The sequence below is a fragment of the Lagenorhynchus albirostris genome, chromosome 1 (genome assembly GCF_949774975.1).
Source record: "Lagenorhynchus albirostris chromosome 1, mLagAlb1.1, whole genome shotgun sequence".
Lineage (NCBI taxonomy): Eukaryota > Metazoa > Chordata > Mammalia > Artiodactyla > Delphinidae > Lagenorhynchus > Lagenorhynchus albirostris.
Genome location: NC_083095.1, coordinates 214,616 through 231,642, shown reverse-complemented (window position 1 = coordinate 231,642; position 17,027 = coordinate 214,616). Strand labels below are relative to the sequence as shown.

General features: G+C 44.1%; 1 gene segment (V, D, J or C); it reads right to left on the bottom strand.

Annotated features, from left to right (window-relative positions):
* The window catches only part of LOC132516749 (immunoglobulin heavy constant mu-like), a 104,441-nt gene extending 93,200 nt beyond the window's left edge, over nucleotides 1-11,241 (bottom strand). Inside the window, 2 exon segments of the C gene segment in view lie at nucleotides 10,795-11,091; nucleotides 11,196-11,241. Coding sequence covers nucleotides 10,795-11,091; nucleotides 11,196-11,241 — 343 coding nt within the window.
* Between the last annotated feature and the right edge of the window lie 5,786 nt (nucleotides 11,242-17,027).

Sequence of the window (17,027 nt, the reverse complement as noted above, 5' to 3'; positions counted from 1 at the left end):
CGGATGGGTGCCCGTAAAGGGGATACAGGAGACAATCTGAAAGAGCTCCCCATGGCTGACAAGCTGTAACAATTACAGAAGCAAAGAAAATGCCTTAGTATATAACCTTAACACAAGTTCTGAAACAAGTATCTTGATTCACACTTATATAAAGAGATTGAATAAATATATCTAATGGGGAAGGTAGGATAAATCTCCCGTAAGGAATAACTTCAGGAACCTCATCATGGTCATGCTCCCTTCAAGAAGGTGCACTTAACCCTCCATCCCAGAACGAGGCCTGGCATAGGGATGTGGTAAAAACAAAAGAGTGTCCTTGAGTTTCATGATGAATTTTTAGGTATAATATCCCAAACATCATACATAAAATAAATTTGTAGTTTTTCTGTATACATTAAAATTTCTGTCCTGAAACCAACAACAGTAACAGTAACAAAAACTTCACTGAGAAGGGAACTAGGCACAGACTTGGAGAATGTGCTCTCTAATATCATATTTATAAAGGACTTGTATCATGAATATACAGCAAATTCACAGCTCAACAACAGTAACAAAAAGTGAAAATAATGAACCCTGTGCCAGTGATCTGAAGATACTTCCGCAAAGAAGAGATAAAAGGTTTTAACAAGATTCTTCATTAAGGAAACATAAAATAACACCATGATGAGATACTGCTACTCACTTATTACAACAGTTAAAGGCAAACTAATAAGCAATTCAAAGATTGGGGATGATGTAGAGCAAAAGGCCCTCATCCGCTTGCTGGAAGGATGCCAGTGGCCGCCAATTGGAATATATTTGTCGATTTCTTAGAGAGAAAACCAGACACTCACCATGGGATTGAGGAGTGAGCTGGAAAAGTATTTACCAAATTTGTTTGAATATTTATGTTTATTCAAATAACTTCATACGTGTGCTTGTATCATCTTTACACCTTCGAGCCTTTACCACTTGCTAAAAATGGATTATGTAGTCAGTTTTTATGGTTATTTTCCATACGATGATTATATACCTGTTTCTGTTCTCTTTTATCTATCTTTCTATTTTATCTAAATTTCTATTATCAATCTCCACACTAGATAACAAGGTGCAGGCAACACAGCCTACATGTTACAGCCCAGCCTGTGTCCCGACATTTCCAAAGGTCTCCCGAGCAGAGAATGACTACAGTGCTGTATGGACGTCAATTTCCGAATATCAACATGACTCATTCTATTCAAGTGAAAGGAGTTACATCAGACAGGACTGGAGAGATTGTCAGGATGAGAGGAATTGGAAATCCATCTGATGCTGGAAAGCAGATTTAAAGTTCAACAGTAAAAATTATTTATGTCATTAAACGATTAAACACTTGACAACTATTAACAGAAAGTAGTGACCTAACCTTCAAATAAAGGTCTCTTGGAGAAATATTTCTGTGCAGCTCTTCCTAAGATAGATGGGGAAAGGCAGACAAGCCTGACTCCATGAAAAAGTCTCAAGATTAGAGACAAGAAAGTTCCCTGGAATCATTGTGGATGAGGCTTTCAAGGGCGGCAATGGTCCAGTGGAGAAACCACAGCTTCTGAGAGAAAATCCCTCCGTGACATCCTCTGCACCTGCCCTGAAATGGGTCCTCTTGTTTCCTGATGACCCTGATCGCCCACTGGTGGTTGGAGCGGCCCCTGCAGGGAGGGTCCTGTCTGGACTAACCCTGACTTCTCACTGGGCCTCCTGGGACAGTAACACAGGGCTGTGTCCTAGGTCATCACAGAGCTGAGCTGCAGGAAACACAGAATTTGTGAGCTGTCTCTGAGGTGGAGAGTCATTTCTGGAGAGACAGCCTGTGTGCTGCGCTAGTCCCAAAACCAAAGCACCCCAGTCACCCCAGCCCTTTCTCTGGGGGCTGAGGGATCCAGTCCCAGCAGCCAGCACTGTTTGTTATGGAGAATCCAGAGACTGAGTGGGTAAGGGAGAGGATCTTCAATAGTCCTGGGCCCGATTCCTGCAGCAGCACCTGGGACAGTACGCCTGCGAAGGAGAATCAAGGAGACACCCAGTTCACAGATGTCACCCCATAACTCCACCTTCCTCAGACCCAGGAGATGCTCACAGCTGAGGGATGCCCGCAAGAGGAGGAATGACCAGAAGATTTCCATGTTCATTTTGATCAATGCTCTGACTCTAAGAGAGTTATGTCAGTGAAGATGAGAACCCTGACTCTGAGTAGCACAGGTGCTGTGCTTTCCCCTTGAGCCTGGGTGTGATGTGCAGGTGGAAGCATGTTTCCATATAAAGATGGTCCCGCTGGTCCTTCTCTAGGGCTGTGGAGGAGGGTGCTGGCTGAGATCCAGGGTGGACACCGCTTCATGTCACCTCTGAAGAATGGGTGATGTTTCTTTTCCAATACGATACTTACATTTCCATATATGTCTATCTGCGTCCATATTATAGGTGTACTCGTTGGCTAGTGTGGCCATTACAGAATAACAGACTGGGTGGATTAAACAACAGCAATGGATTCCTCTCAGGCCTGGAGGCAAGAAGTCTAAGGTCATGGTGTCAGCAGGTTTGGGTCCTTCTCAGGCCTTTCTCCTTTGCTTGCAGATGGACATCTTCTCACTGAGTCCTCAGATGGTCTTTTCTCTGTGTGTCTGTGTGCATCCCTGGTTTACTTGTCTGTTCTTTATTCCTCTTCTTAAGTGTGACAAAGACCCCTGACCACCCCTTAGCCAACAGGCTCCTTGTAATCTCTTCTCAACTAGTCTTGACCTGTGGGCTTCTGTGTTTATATGTGCATGGCCAGGTTTTGTCAAGAGCCCTGCTAAGTGAGAATAATGAGAATCCCCTACCCTTGAACTCTGATCCCCCGCAGTATTTGATCAAATCCTTCAAACCCCCTATCACCCACATGATATCTGATCACCCTGGTCAGCCTTTGGCAAAAATCCTTTTGAGTCTATGTAAATATAGCTTAAGGTCTCCCTTAGCCTGTATTTCCTCTCTGAATAATTTCCAGTCCACTCCACCCTACCCTCTTCTTGGCCATAAGCCCCCACTTGAAATACTGTATTTGGAATAAGGCCAAGTTTCCAAAACTGCATCCCATATGCAGCAGTGAGTTTTGACTACATGTTCTGCATGAGATTTATATTGGATACATGAATATCAATCCCACAGCCCATGACCATGTAATCATGCCTGAATGAAGCTGATGTCTCATGTATATTTTCCCTAAGTCCACTCACAGCCGTTTGTGCGTAGGGACACTAGACTGTTCCTCAGCTGTATGCCTGGGACTACTTTAAACAATTGCCAAGAATCACAGAACTGTGAAAAGCATGGCACTAATTTGACCCCAGAAAGTGCTCAATTACAGGACGGGAGTTGAAACAAGAAAAGAGAGCATCACCTTGACTGACCTCAGCTGGGAATGTGTGTGTGTGTGTGTGTGTGTGTGTGTGTGTGCGCATGTGTGTTGCCTGATTCAAACAACCGGCCACATTCTTAATGTCCGTGAATGACCACAAAATTGACAGTATTTATTTTGTGGTGCTCAGCCAGAAGTAGGTGAATTTGCAGATATTGAATCTGTGAATAACGAGGATAATTGCATGTGCAGTATTGGAGCACTCTGGCGTTAGAGTCTATAACACTGCCTGTTGCAGAATTCAGAATGCTTGTGCAGGTTGCCTGAAAGCAGGACGGTGTGTCTCTTCCTTCCACATCTACAAAAGCAAAACAACAATTAATACTGTTTAAAAGTCTCATGTGCACTCTCAGGATATTTACAAGTTTCACGAACTTCAGGCTGAAATTGAAAATTATGGTGAGCCGCTGGGTTGTTCTGAGCTCCTTTGAGAAAAAGGTAAATAAAGAAATGAAAAACAACCTTAATTCTTGAGTATTAAATGTGTCTGTGCAAATGAATATATATATATACACAACTATAATAAAAATAAAAATTAAGCAAATATGTACATGCACACAAAACTTTCTAGACACTTCATAATCCACAACAATGAAACATTAGGATACATAACAGGGTCTCTGGTGGAGCTCCTGGGCAGGAAGAGGAAAGCACAGGTTCTAACACGAATTCCCTCCCAGCCCATATATGCACCTGCTGCAGGTCACAGCCCTGTACTTGTTGGGTCCTGTGCGACCCCTGGTGGTAACGGGCATCCGTGCAGGGAGGTTTGTGTCTGGGCTCATACTGACTTCCCCTCACTGTGTCTCTCGCACAGTAATACACGGCTGTGTCCTCAGTTGTCAGGCTGCTCAGCGATAAGTAGACTTGGCTCTTGGAGGTGTCCCTGGTGATGCTGAGCCGGGACTTAAGAGTTGGGTTATAATCTGTGCTTCCACCACCACCATATATCACCCCAACCCACTCCAGCCCCTTTCCTGGAGCCTGCCGGACCCAGGATACAGCATAGCTGCTTAATGAGAATCCAGAGACAGTGCAGGTGAGGGAGAGGGTCTGTGAGGGCTTCACCAGGCTGGGTCCCGACTCCTGCAGCTGCACCTGCGACAGGACACCTGTGGACAGAGAGAACCACGGTGACTCATGGGCTCAGATGCAGCTTCCCCAAGTGTTCACGTCTGAATCCCTGAGACACTCACCTCTGGGAGCTGACACCAGGAAGAGGAAGAACCACAGTGGATTCATCTTCTTGCAGATGAGATTCCTGAAGCCCAGAAATTCTCTTCAAGCATGAGGAGAAACCCGAATTTAAGTGAACTGGTACTTTGTTTTTACCTTGTGGTCTAAGGGGATATTTGCATAAGGGAGGGACCTTTTTATAAAAAGCAGAAGGTAGTGAAGGGAGGTCTCAGTCTCTGGGGCTCCACCTGAGGAGGATGCTGACTGTGCCTTCAGAGAACTCAGCCCCCACCTGGGGTCCCCTCCCTATGCCTGGGGGACTCTGTGTCCAGGAATGAAATGATGCTGAAGGGATAGTCAGGAAGTCAGCTGTGCTCAAGGATTAACGGCAGATTTGGGGAATAGACTTTAATCCCATGGATGTATATATTTCACATAAATACCCATCACACATTCAGGGTCCTCCAAGATGTCAGACACAGACTCTTGTTTTTTCCTTTCTGCATTACCTCATGTTTATTTCCTGGATGTGCAAGTATTTGAGAGAAACCATGCATGTAATAATGACATTGAATTCAGACAAAGTCAGGTAAAATTTAATGTTTATCATAATTCACAACGGATTTCGTGTTTCCCTTAACTTGGGTGAACATTTCTTCACCTGAAACAGTTTAAATATTATCAAGATTTGCTCTGGAGATGGATTTACTCTTAAGAACTAAACACACCGTGTATTTTGTGGACAAGGTAGTCATTCTTGCTGAGATGGTCATGGATCCCAGCACTGCTGACATGGCCAGTAGCCTGACCTGCGTGTTTCCTGTGCACAACTGTGTGTCTGTAGGAACACCGCGAGCTTCAGGGCTCCTTCCTTGCGGGTGGACGTTGAGGAATCCCCAGGGCTAGCAAGGCCTAAGAACAGACAGCTCCTGGAAGCTCCTCAGGACTCCAACATGCTGGGCAGGTGATCTGGTCACAGTGCACAGACTCGCTACTTCTAGAAGTGTTCATTTTTACTCTCCCTGTCACAGCCAGTGACATTGGAGCTCACGGAACACAGTTCCCAATGTGCTGGGTGAGAGAACATGCATGATTCTTGGAAGTAAACCTTCACAGTGAATGGCTTGCAGAGTATGAGGGTGTCATGGTCATAGGAAAGCTCCCACTTCAGGAAGAAGGTTCTTTTGAAAAGTCCACCTGAGAGCAGCTCTCCCGAGTCCCTGGGTCAGTGAGTCCTGGGACTGTGCCTGAGGTCATATAAGTTACTGGTGCTGGAGAGCAGAGCACAGCTCCATCCCATCTCACTGTGGGCACTGAAGATGTAGCCTCACCATCTGCATTTCAGTCTGCAAGGATGTAAACTGGGGATCACGATGGTAATGGTATGTCTGAAATTTATAGTGGGGTTGCCAGGGGTGCTGAATGTTGACATGAGTGTCATCAGTGATGTTACTTCTCCTGGGAACCAGAAAGAGCAATGTGAGTCCCCATCTCTGACTGACACCCTGTACATGTAGCCCTGGCTCCACTCCTGCCCTGAGAGGTCACACCTGTGGGTCTGGGGCAGGTCAGCTCTCCCTCAGCCCACTGATTTCACCTGTACGCTGACTGATTTCGAGCCTGCCATCTGTGAGAAGATATTTACTCCATACTTTTAATGAAAACAGTACGATACTTCTTCTAGCTTTCCCAATAATATTTGCAGAGTAAATTAAATACTAAAGAATCTGCCTGCTTGAGTGTCAATAATAGGAGAGCCAATCACAGTTTTATGGGCAAGAATCACAGGACAAATCTGGACCCTGTTGTCAGGACCTGAAAATTGAGCTGATACGCTGTGGGGTAGGGAAGCGGAAGGGATGGCATCTAAAACCTAGAACCAGGTGGGCCCATTATTCAGCAGGTGGAAGGAGGGCCTGCATTTGTACAGATGCCCCAGCATCTGACCTGCCCTTCTTGAGCTGGTGGATTAGAGGTGATTCAGCCAAATTCAGGTTAACATAGAAGGATATATAGCAGGTGTCTTTATGTTTCAGTGGGTGGGGATGTGTTGTTAGGGTCTATTTAACCCTAGGAAAAATGTGTTAGTTCACCAGGAGTAAAAAAAAGTTATTTTTCCTTTGTGGAGAAAATTGGAGGGAATTATGTCTGGAGACCAGATCATATGATAATGCTGGAGGGAATATCCATTAGAGATGCCCAGTGGGTGATGGGAAATGAAGTGGGGAGATTTCAGTCATCTTGTTTGCAGTTTACCAGTGATGTTCACAGCAAAAGGGCCTGAACATTGTGATGGGAGGGAGAAGGGCTGATGGTGGTGGCTTCATGGGAACACGTAGACAGGTCCTTCTGATGGTCTCTGTGTTTTCCCTTATAAAATCTTGAGAATATAAGCTCAGAATGAGGTGTGGACTTCAGGAACATTGAGGACAGATGGTTTAGGTCATTTAGTATGTTTGTTGGAATCATTGAGAAAAGAAGCAGCAGGAAGTATACTTGGACATCAGCAATGCCCTCGTGTGATATTAAATTAGTTGTCTTAGATGTTACTGACTGTAGAAACATTCGCTATCCTCACATTACATCTTCTAGGTCCACTTGGAATCCAGCTTCAAATGTGAGGGATGTAATGAAACATTTATTATGAAACAACAAGGTATCTAAAATTTAAGAAGTATAAGTCAAAGTAATGGAAATGTGTTACTGAAATTGTAATTGTCAAACTCTTCTCTGGGGCAACATAAATTAAAATTAATAATAATAATTCAAGGTATTGATTTTGTTTTCAACCATTGCTAAATACATTGAATCACTCACGTTACAATCATAGATAAACTCAGATCCGTCACGGGTAAAATTTATTGTTAGGAAACCGTCACTCTAACTGATGAAATCTCGCTCTCTCATCAAGGATCTGTGTCTCTGTGGACACGCAGCACAGTTCTCACCAGCAACACAGGAAGGAGGGTACGTTGGTACATTTCTACTTTTCCAGAAGAGCATCTCTGAAGAAGTCCCGCCTCTGTTTTCCCATTCCCTCCTTGTGGTATCTGAAAGAGGCCTTTGAGTGTACTGTGGCATGTTCCCACATGAAGTTCCCATGGCTTAGGAAGTGAAAGTTTAACTTCACTTTTCATTGTAATAGAAACACAACAAGTAATAATTGAGAAGCAAAAAAAATACATTTAAAATTTACCCAGAGGCAAACTAGAAATTGGCAGAAAATATCTGCAAAAGACATATCTAGTATATCTGATTGTTATCTAATATGTACCAAGAAGCCTTAAACTCAACCATAAGAAAGAAACAAAAGGATTAAAAAATGGGCTAAAATACTTAACAGACACCTGACCAATAAGACAAAGTGTTTGCAAATAAGGCTGTGGGAGAACATATGTCACAGGGAAGTGGCATTCCGAACAAGGACATATCCCTGAAAACTTACCAGAGTGGATCAGATCAGGACTCTGAGAACCTTAAACACCTGCAGGATGTGAAGCAGCAGGGGGTCCATTCACAGGTGGTGGGGATGCAGAACGGGGTGCACCTTGGGAGACATTTTGGGGGATTCCTACAAAACTAAACATACCCGTTTCTATATTTCAGCAGTAGTGCTCCTTTGTATGTATCTGAAAGACAGTAAGACTTTAGTCCAGAGAAAACGCTGCCCACGATGCTTAGTTAGCTTTATTGATATCTGCTGAAATTTGGTAAAAATCAAAATGTCCTTTCATAGGGAATGACTAATAAACTGTATACATCCAGACAATGGACACTGAAATCTCACACCGATTTGAAGAAATAGCGAATGGTGAGATGGAAATGCAGAAAGGAGATGCCAGAAGAACACACCTGGCAAGGTGATGTCAGCAGAGTGACAGTGGCCGTGAGGACTGAGGTTCCTAAGAGGTTGTACAGCGTGAGGCTGAAGCGAAGACAACTTGGATTTGTCAGGAGGGAATTCTCCTCCTCTGCCCCTCCTGAGTTCCTGAGGCTGGACTGATAATAAAACTAACAAAGACAGAATAACAGGAGAAAAGAAAACCATTTTAACCATAGGCATGGACGTGCCATAGAAATGGACACAGAAGGGACCAAAGCAGGCAGCTTTTATATGTTTAGACAAAGATGCAATATTTGTGAGGAACTGGTAGAAGGAGGCAATGTGCGCTTTGGGTGCTCAATTAGTGAAGAACCTAAGCAGAGTATGGGGGTGGCTAGTGCATTAAAGAAAGAACAAGGTTTGTTCATAGAAGCTTCCAGGCCTGAATTCCCATTCCTGGTGATAAGAGTGTCCCTCTGCAATGGAAAGCAGGGTCTGGCTGCTCGGTGCTGAAAAGCCAATAAAGAGGCAAAGTTGGTAGAAAGGAAAGTTTGCTTTATTTTGGCTGCCTAAACCGGGGGTTGCGGGAGAGAGTTCTCTCCAAAGGCCATCCTGCACGGAGTATCTATGGGAAAACACTTTTACAGGCGGAAGGAGGGGCTACGGGCAGAAACGGCAGAGTCAGCTGTGACAGTCATCTTGCAGTTGGTCATGTGGTGGTCTGATCAGCCTCCTCTTGATTGTTTTAAGTAGAGTTAATCTTCAGGTCCAGGGTCGGTTTGTTCCCATTTCTTTGAGCCTAGTTCTTGCAATTGTGGCAGCTTATGTCATGGCTACAGTCTGGTCATCATGCAGTTAACTTCTTCCTCCTGGTGGGAGTTTCAGTATCTATAAGACGGCTCATGGGACATGGACAAGAATATTATCTATAGCCCTTGAGGAGGAACTAAAGGTCCTTGATTTGCTTAATGACTAAACTATTATTAATTCGTTTTGTTGGCCACGTCGTTCCTTTCTAGATTTTCTCACTTCTCTGAGTTAACTTACTCTTAGGGTAAAATTTTGGCACAGAAAAAGGCAGGCAGAAGATATGCGGTAAAGACCATTTCACTTCCACCACCAGGTACAGAGAGGGCACCTTTCACATGGGAGGTTTATTTCTTGCTTCAGGATGACAGGGAGGAAGGTCAGAATGTCGCTCTGCACTGGCTCTGTCTTAAGTCACTTTGAGGCATATTTTCGGGTGCCCTACCCTGGGCGCCAACACTCAGGGCCTCTTTTATTATTTTGTTTCTACATATGCACACCAAGCATGTGATGTAGGTAATGATTTACTTGAATCCTACAGATGTGAAGCTAAACTGCAGCCTGGAATTGGCACGTGATGTGCTGGAGAGCACATATCAGGACCCAGTGAGACCTCCTGTCGAGGCCTGGGCTTCTCCACCCTGGACCTGGCCTCCCCTGCAAAGGTTCCTGGACAGAGGTGGGCCTGCCTGTAGGTCTGCAGGACTCTTCGTGGAATGAGAACCTGAGTGATTTTCCTTCATTTTAGTGCTCACGTAAGATGCTGTGTAGAAGAAAGGAGAATAGATTTGTTCTCAGAAGCTTCTGAAAATTCATGTTATTATCCACCTGACTATAACCTTTCCCTACCAACTAAATATTTTCCTATTGGTAATAGCTTTGATGATGAATATTTGACATAAAATAAACTGCACAGTAGAACAGGATGCAGGTCTTATATAAGCATATAGGGATTCTATTGGCCCTGGAAGCAAGGAGCACATGTAGAAACACCCCCACCCACGTCCCCTCTAACTGGCATCTTTCCCAGCGACCCACTGAGGATCCAGAGCTGCTCGGCGTATTTATGCTTCTCATGCAAGAGGTTAGCAGGCAAGTCAACAGGCAGCATCCTGGCAGGGACAGCTGGTCTACAGTAGGGCAGGGCTGAGATATCATAATGAGGAAGGAAGAATATGTTTAACTCTTTATACATCCACTGGAATAGTTTTGAAACGGGTCAATTTAGACAAGAGTCAGAGAAGGGAAAACCTGAATATATAACTTTGAGTCTCTGCCTTTCATATATGACATTTTTTCCCCTATTTCGAAAACTCTTTCTAACTGAGAGACTGAATGTGTAAGTCAAGAACCATGGATGAGTACAGAGAGATTCCCCAGGGAAAACTGCTATATGGAGAGGAAACCCCAGACCCTTAGAGGAAAGCAGCTCTTAACTACCATCTGCACCTGCTCCTGGGGCTGAAACACACAGCAGTTGTATGTCCTGAGTTCCCCCTGCATCCCCCCTCCTGTCTCCCTGCAAGGAGGTTTGTGTCTGGGCTCACACTGACTGCCTCTCACTGTGTATCTTTCGCACAGTAATACACGGCCGTGTCCTCAGATCTCAGGCTGTTCATTTGCAGATACAGTGTGTTCTTGGAGTTGTCTCTGGAGATGGTGAATCGGCCCTTCACAGAGTCTGCATAGTATGTGCTACCACCACTACTACTAATACCTGAGATCCACTCCAGCCCCTTCCCTGGAGCCTGGCGGACCGAGCTCATGGCATAACTACTGAAGGTGAATCCAGAGGCTGCACAGGAGAGTCGCAGAGACCCCCCAGGCTGCACCAAGCCTCCCCCAGACTCCACCAGCGGCACCTCGCACTGGACACCTGCAAACACAGAGACATCCTGGTCAGGAGACTGTCACCCATCCACTGATTCCCTCACTCATATCCACTCACATCCTCAGTGTCTCTTGCTCTCCATAAATTACCTTGTAAAATAGCCACAAGGATAACCCAGCTCAGCCCAAAGTCCATGGTGAGTGTTCTGTCCTGAACCCCGAATGGAGCACTTGGGAATCCGGGGCTGGAGCTCCTCTCCCAGAGCTGCAGGGTCAGGGCTGGGGCTGCTTTATATCAGCAGAGGAAGGACCCTATTTGCATGACCTTCTAGTATATAAGAGGCTACGTCGTTGAATGTCCTCAGAAAGGGCAGGGTCTCAGAGCAGGTGTGAGAGTCTTGGATTTTGTGGTGTTGATAGCAACTGGGAAATATAACTTTCATTGTGTGATTGTTCCAGAGTAAACCCTTAAGACCCATATGTCATCTTACATATGCACTCACATCCCATGATGTAGCTGTCATTGTTACCCTCATGTTAGAGGTGTAAACTACACCCAGAGGAATGGAGGGTATGTGTAGTGTCCAAGGAGAAACATGGGGTGACCATTAGATCCAGCATCTGCTCCTGAGCTCTGGGCCAGGCTACTCCCTGGAACCTACTAGAGGACAGAGTTGGAGTTTCCAGGTGAGGTTTGCAGATCCCCCTCCTGTAATAAGGTCATGATGACTTTGCACTCTTCTCATATTTACCTAAAATATATGGAGGGGTTCAGGGATGATGAGAAGTATTTTCAAGAGTCTCTTATGTTTCAGTATCTTCCCTTCACTCCTTCCCTCCCATGTCATGCATTCCTTTATTTGTAATTACTTTAATGAGGTTCTTGACGTATAATAAAGCACACACACTCAGAATGAACACTGTGATGAATACTGACGGAGGCATAAGCATTATCAGGAGAGAACAAATCAATTCCTCTCATTATTTTCAGTAGTTTCTGGGTTTCCGCCTTCCTGTCCCTTGTTGTCTTCCATCCTGTCCCCACATCACCGTTGATCTTCCCTTGTTACTGCAGTTTACTTTTCATTTTCTAGAATTTATAAAACTGTGAACGTAACATATGTTCAAAACAAAAAAAATATATATATATATTTATTGTTATGGCTTATTTTAGTCAGCACAAATATTTGTGAATACTCTCATGTTTTTGTGTGCATCAAGAATCCTGGTTTTAATAACAGGTTGCATTTAAAGAATGATCATAGCACGATTGGCTTATTTATTAAGCTGATGTGTGATATTGGAACACTTTCCAGTGTCTGGTTGTTACAATAAAGCTGATACTCGTCTTGGAGGCGCAGAGAGATGAGAAGCTGAGAAAATGCTTCTTATTTAGTGTTCTTAAAACAGCCTCAAAATGGGGCAAGTTGCACATTATCAAAATCTCACCAATTTATCAGATAATTATAGAACGAAGACAGCAACAAATTTAAATCTTGGAGAGAGACAAATGCTCACAGAATAACAAAGACTAAGATTGTTAATGCTGCCATAGGCTGCTGAATGGAACAAAAACTACTACAAGATTAAACTAGAAATGTTTGCCTTGAGGTCCAGTGTGGTTAGGGTGTAATAGTGTCCCAACGTCTCCTAAGTAACTACCTCGCCAGTGTCAGCGTGGTCCTGCTAAAGTGTGAGTCAGATGGTGTTACCTCTCTATCCACACAGGTGTGTCTTCCTACCTGGGACAGCCCAGGATTCCTGCCTGAGCTGTTAGGTCCTCCTGCATCCTGGGGAGGAGGACCTTGGCCCTGGTCTTGGATCTGCACTGTTTCATAGCATCTCCGCTCACAGCGTGACCTTTGTCCCCTCATCCAGTCCCACTGTGCCATGTACTTACCACATATGAAATAGGATCGCACGCGGAAATGAATAAGAATTTTCCAGGTGCTGACTGACGCACAAAACCCTGCCACAACCCCTGACAGTTTCTACTGACAGCAGCTCTTTGTTTTGTTCACCGTCTCTGCTTAGGGAGGGCCTGGAGGAGAAGCCCATCCTGCCCCATGCAGGGTCGCTGTGAGAAGCTGAAGTGCAGCGACAGGACCTGCTCCTATGATGCACACTCACGTGTAAGGGAGGGTGACCCTGACTGTAGGCTGGGGGCTCAGCCGGGTCTGAGGGCTGGGCCTTGTGTCCACCTCGTGTGGACATTGCTTGGGCTCTGACTTCCTTTCAGCACGATGCCCGGGACAGCTGAGTGGTCACTGCATCAGAGCCCTTCCTCAGTGCAGTCACTTATACACCTAGACAGAGCTTAACGTAAGACCCCAGACGTATTGCTCGTAATATTTACATAACTGACTTGAAACTTATATCTCCATCACAGACTGCCCATGAATTATGGTGGTCTCTTCTTTTACAACTGAGAAAAAATGGAAGCCACAAATATATTCTTCCATAAATTAGTACATAAACAATGAGTGATGTATCCATGCTGTGGAATTGTATTCAACAGTTTAAATATTAAACTATTATACCACGAAAAGAAATGAGGGAATCCTAAATGCATATTGTTAATTAAAAAATCAGTCTGAAAACATTCAATTTCACCTATTTCACATTTGGGAAAAGGCAAGTCTATATATAAAGCAAGCAGATGAGCATTTAGCAGGAATTGGGGAGAAGATGTTTGATATATGAAACATGGGCAATATTTAAGGATAGTGAAATTCTTCCCTATGAAATTGTGGTGGTGGAAACATTGCACTATGAACTTGTCAAAATATATATAGTAATAGAAGAAAGAGTGAACCTTATTGAATATAAATGTAAATGTCACTTATAAATCAGAGAGTGAAGGATGGAATGATGCACACTGAATAGATGATACCTAATATTATAGTGAATTTATGAATTAACATATCAACATGTTAATTAACATGTTAACAATTAACATTAACAATTAACATGTAAACATTTACATTAACATGTAACATTAACATGTAAACAATTAACATTAACAATTAACATGTCTGAAGAAGGTGGAGAAATAGGTTTTAACCCAAGTGACTTGGAAATGTGTGGTGTCTGAAGGCTGAGTTCTAAGCCACTGCACGTAAGCACTAGAACCTGGTGGATAACGGTATTTCCATCAGGAATCAGGCTAAGCACTCAGTTACTGCTGTGCATGTGGAATTGAACAATTAGTAGCTGGATGGCATCGGTGGAGCCAGGCATCTCACTGTTGGATGGAAAGTAACAGACAAGCAAGGGGGAAAGCCTGGATTTCCCCAAGTGATGTTGCACTAGGATCGGAGATGTAAGAATGATCTCACTTTTACCTTCACACAGGTCAGAAGGTGAGATACAGAGATAGTTGCAGATGTGTGTGTGTATACGTGGGGTAGAGCACACAGATATATTTCCGAGGTCTTTTAGTTGATAGGGTCTAGAGGCAATGCCCCCAGTGGACCGGACACCAGCATTAGTGTCCTAATACCCACCCTTCTGGTTGCTAATGCTACTCTCCAGAATAGGATCCACGACTCATGTGAGGCCTGGCTAATTCCAGGGCCACAGAAGAGAATACACATGCTTATCCTGCAGATTCTTGTGGCATCAGAAAGTAAGGAAGTGTTCACACCAACGGATGGGGGCCCGTAAAGAGGATACAGGAGACAATCTGAAAGAGCTCCTCATGGGTGACAAGCTGTAACAATTAAAGAAGCAAGGAAAATGCCTTAGTATATAACCTTAACACAAGTTCTGAAACAAGTATCTTGATTCATACTTATATAAAGAGATGGAATAAATATATCTAATGGGGAAGGTAGGATAAATCTCCCATAAGGAATAACTTCAGGAACCTCATCATGGTCATGCTCCCTTCAAGAAGGTGAAATTAACCCTCCATCCCTGCAAGCGGCCTGGTGTAGGAACGTGGCAGAAATTATGGGTGTCTTTGAGTTTCATGATGAATCTTTAGTTATAATATCTCAAACATCATTCATAAAATAAATTTGTAATTTTTCTGTACCCATTAAAAATTCTGTCCTGAAAACAACAACAGCAAGAGTAACAATAACTTCACTGAGAAGGGAATTAGGCACAGACTTGGAGAATGTGCTTTCTCATATCATATTTATAAAGGACTTGTATCATGAATATACAGCAAATTCACAGCTCAACAACAGTAACAAAAAGTGAAAATAATGAACCCTGTGCCAGTGATCTGAAGATACTTCCGCAAAGAAGAGATAAAAGGCTTGAACAAGATTCTTCATTAAGGAAACATAAAATAACACCATGACGAGATACTGCTACTCACTTATTACAACAGTTAAAGGCAAAATAATAAGCAATTCAAATACTGGGGATGATGTAGAGCGAAAGGCCCTCATCCGCTTGCTGGAAGGATGCCAGTGGCCGCCAATTGGAATATATTTGTCAATTTCTCAGAGAGAAAACCAGACACCCACCATGGGATTGAGGAGTGCGCTAGAAAAGTATTTACCAAATTTGTTTGAATATTTATGTTTGTTCAAATAACTTCATACGGGTGCTTGTATCATCTTTACACCTTTGAGCCGTTACCAGTCCCTAAAAAAGGGTTATGTAGTCAGTTTTTATGGTTATTTTCCACACGATGATTAGATACCTGTTTCTGTTCTCTTTTATCTATCTCTCTATTTTATCTAAATTTCTATTATCAATCTCCACACTAGATAACAAGGTGCAGGCAACACAGCCCACATGTTACAGCCCAGCCTGTGTCCCGACATTTCCAAAGGTCCCCTGAGCAGAGAATGCCTGCAGTGCTCTATGGACATCAATTTCCGAATATCAACATGACTCATTCTATTCAAGTGAAAGGAGTTACATCAGACAGGACTGGAGAGATTGTCAGGATGAGAGGAATTGGAAATCCATCTGATGCTGGAAAGCAGATTTAAAGTTCAACAGTAAAAATTATTTATGTCATTAAACGATTAAACACTTGACAACTATTAACAGAAAGTAGTGACCTAACCTTCAAATAAAGGTCTCTTGGAGAAATATTTCTGTGTGGCTCTTCCTATGATAGATGGGGAAAGACAGACAAGCCTGACTCCATGAAAAAGTCTCAAGATTAGAGACAAGAAAGTTCCCTGGAATCATTGTGGATGAGGCTTTCAAGGGCGGCAATGGTCCAGTGGAGAAACCACAGCTTCTGAGAGAAAATCCCTCCGTGACATCCTCTGCACCTGCCCTGAAATGGGTCCTCTTGTTTCCTGATGACCCTGATCGCCCACTGGTGGTTGGAGCGGCCCCTGCAGGGAGGGTCCTGTCTGGACTAACCCTGACTTCTCACTGGGCCTCCTGGGACAGTAACACAGGGCTGTGTCCTAGGTCATCACAGAGCTGAGCTGCAGGAAACACAGAATTTGTGAGCTGTCTCTGAGGTGGAGAGTCATTTCTGGAGAGACAGCCTGTGTGCTGCGCTATTCCCAAAACCAAAGCACCCCAGTCACCCCAGCCCTTTCTCTGGGGGCTGAGGGATCCAGTCCCAGCAGCCAGCACTGTTTGTGATGGAGAATCCAGAGACTGAGCGGGTAAGGGAGAGGGTCTTCCATGGGCCCGATTCCTGCACCGGCACCTGGGACACGACACCTGGCGAAGGGGAAACAAGGAGACATCCAGTTCACAGATGTCACCCCATAACTCCACCTTCCTCAGACCCAGGAGATGCTCACAGCTGAGGGATGCCCGCAATAGAAGGAATGACCAGAAGATTTTCATGTTCATTTTGATCAATGCTTTGACTTTCAGAGAGTTATGTCAGTGAAGATGAGAACCCTGACTCTGAGTAGCACAGGTGCTGTGTTTTCCCCTTGAGCCTCGGTGTGATGTGCAAGTGGAAGCATGTTTCCATATAAAGATGGTCACAGCTGGTCCTTCTCTAGGGCTGTGGAGGAGGGTGCTGGCTGAGATCCAGGGTGG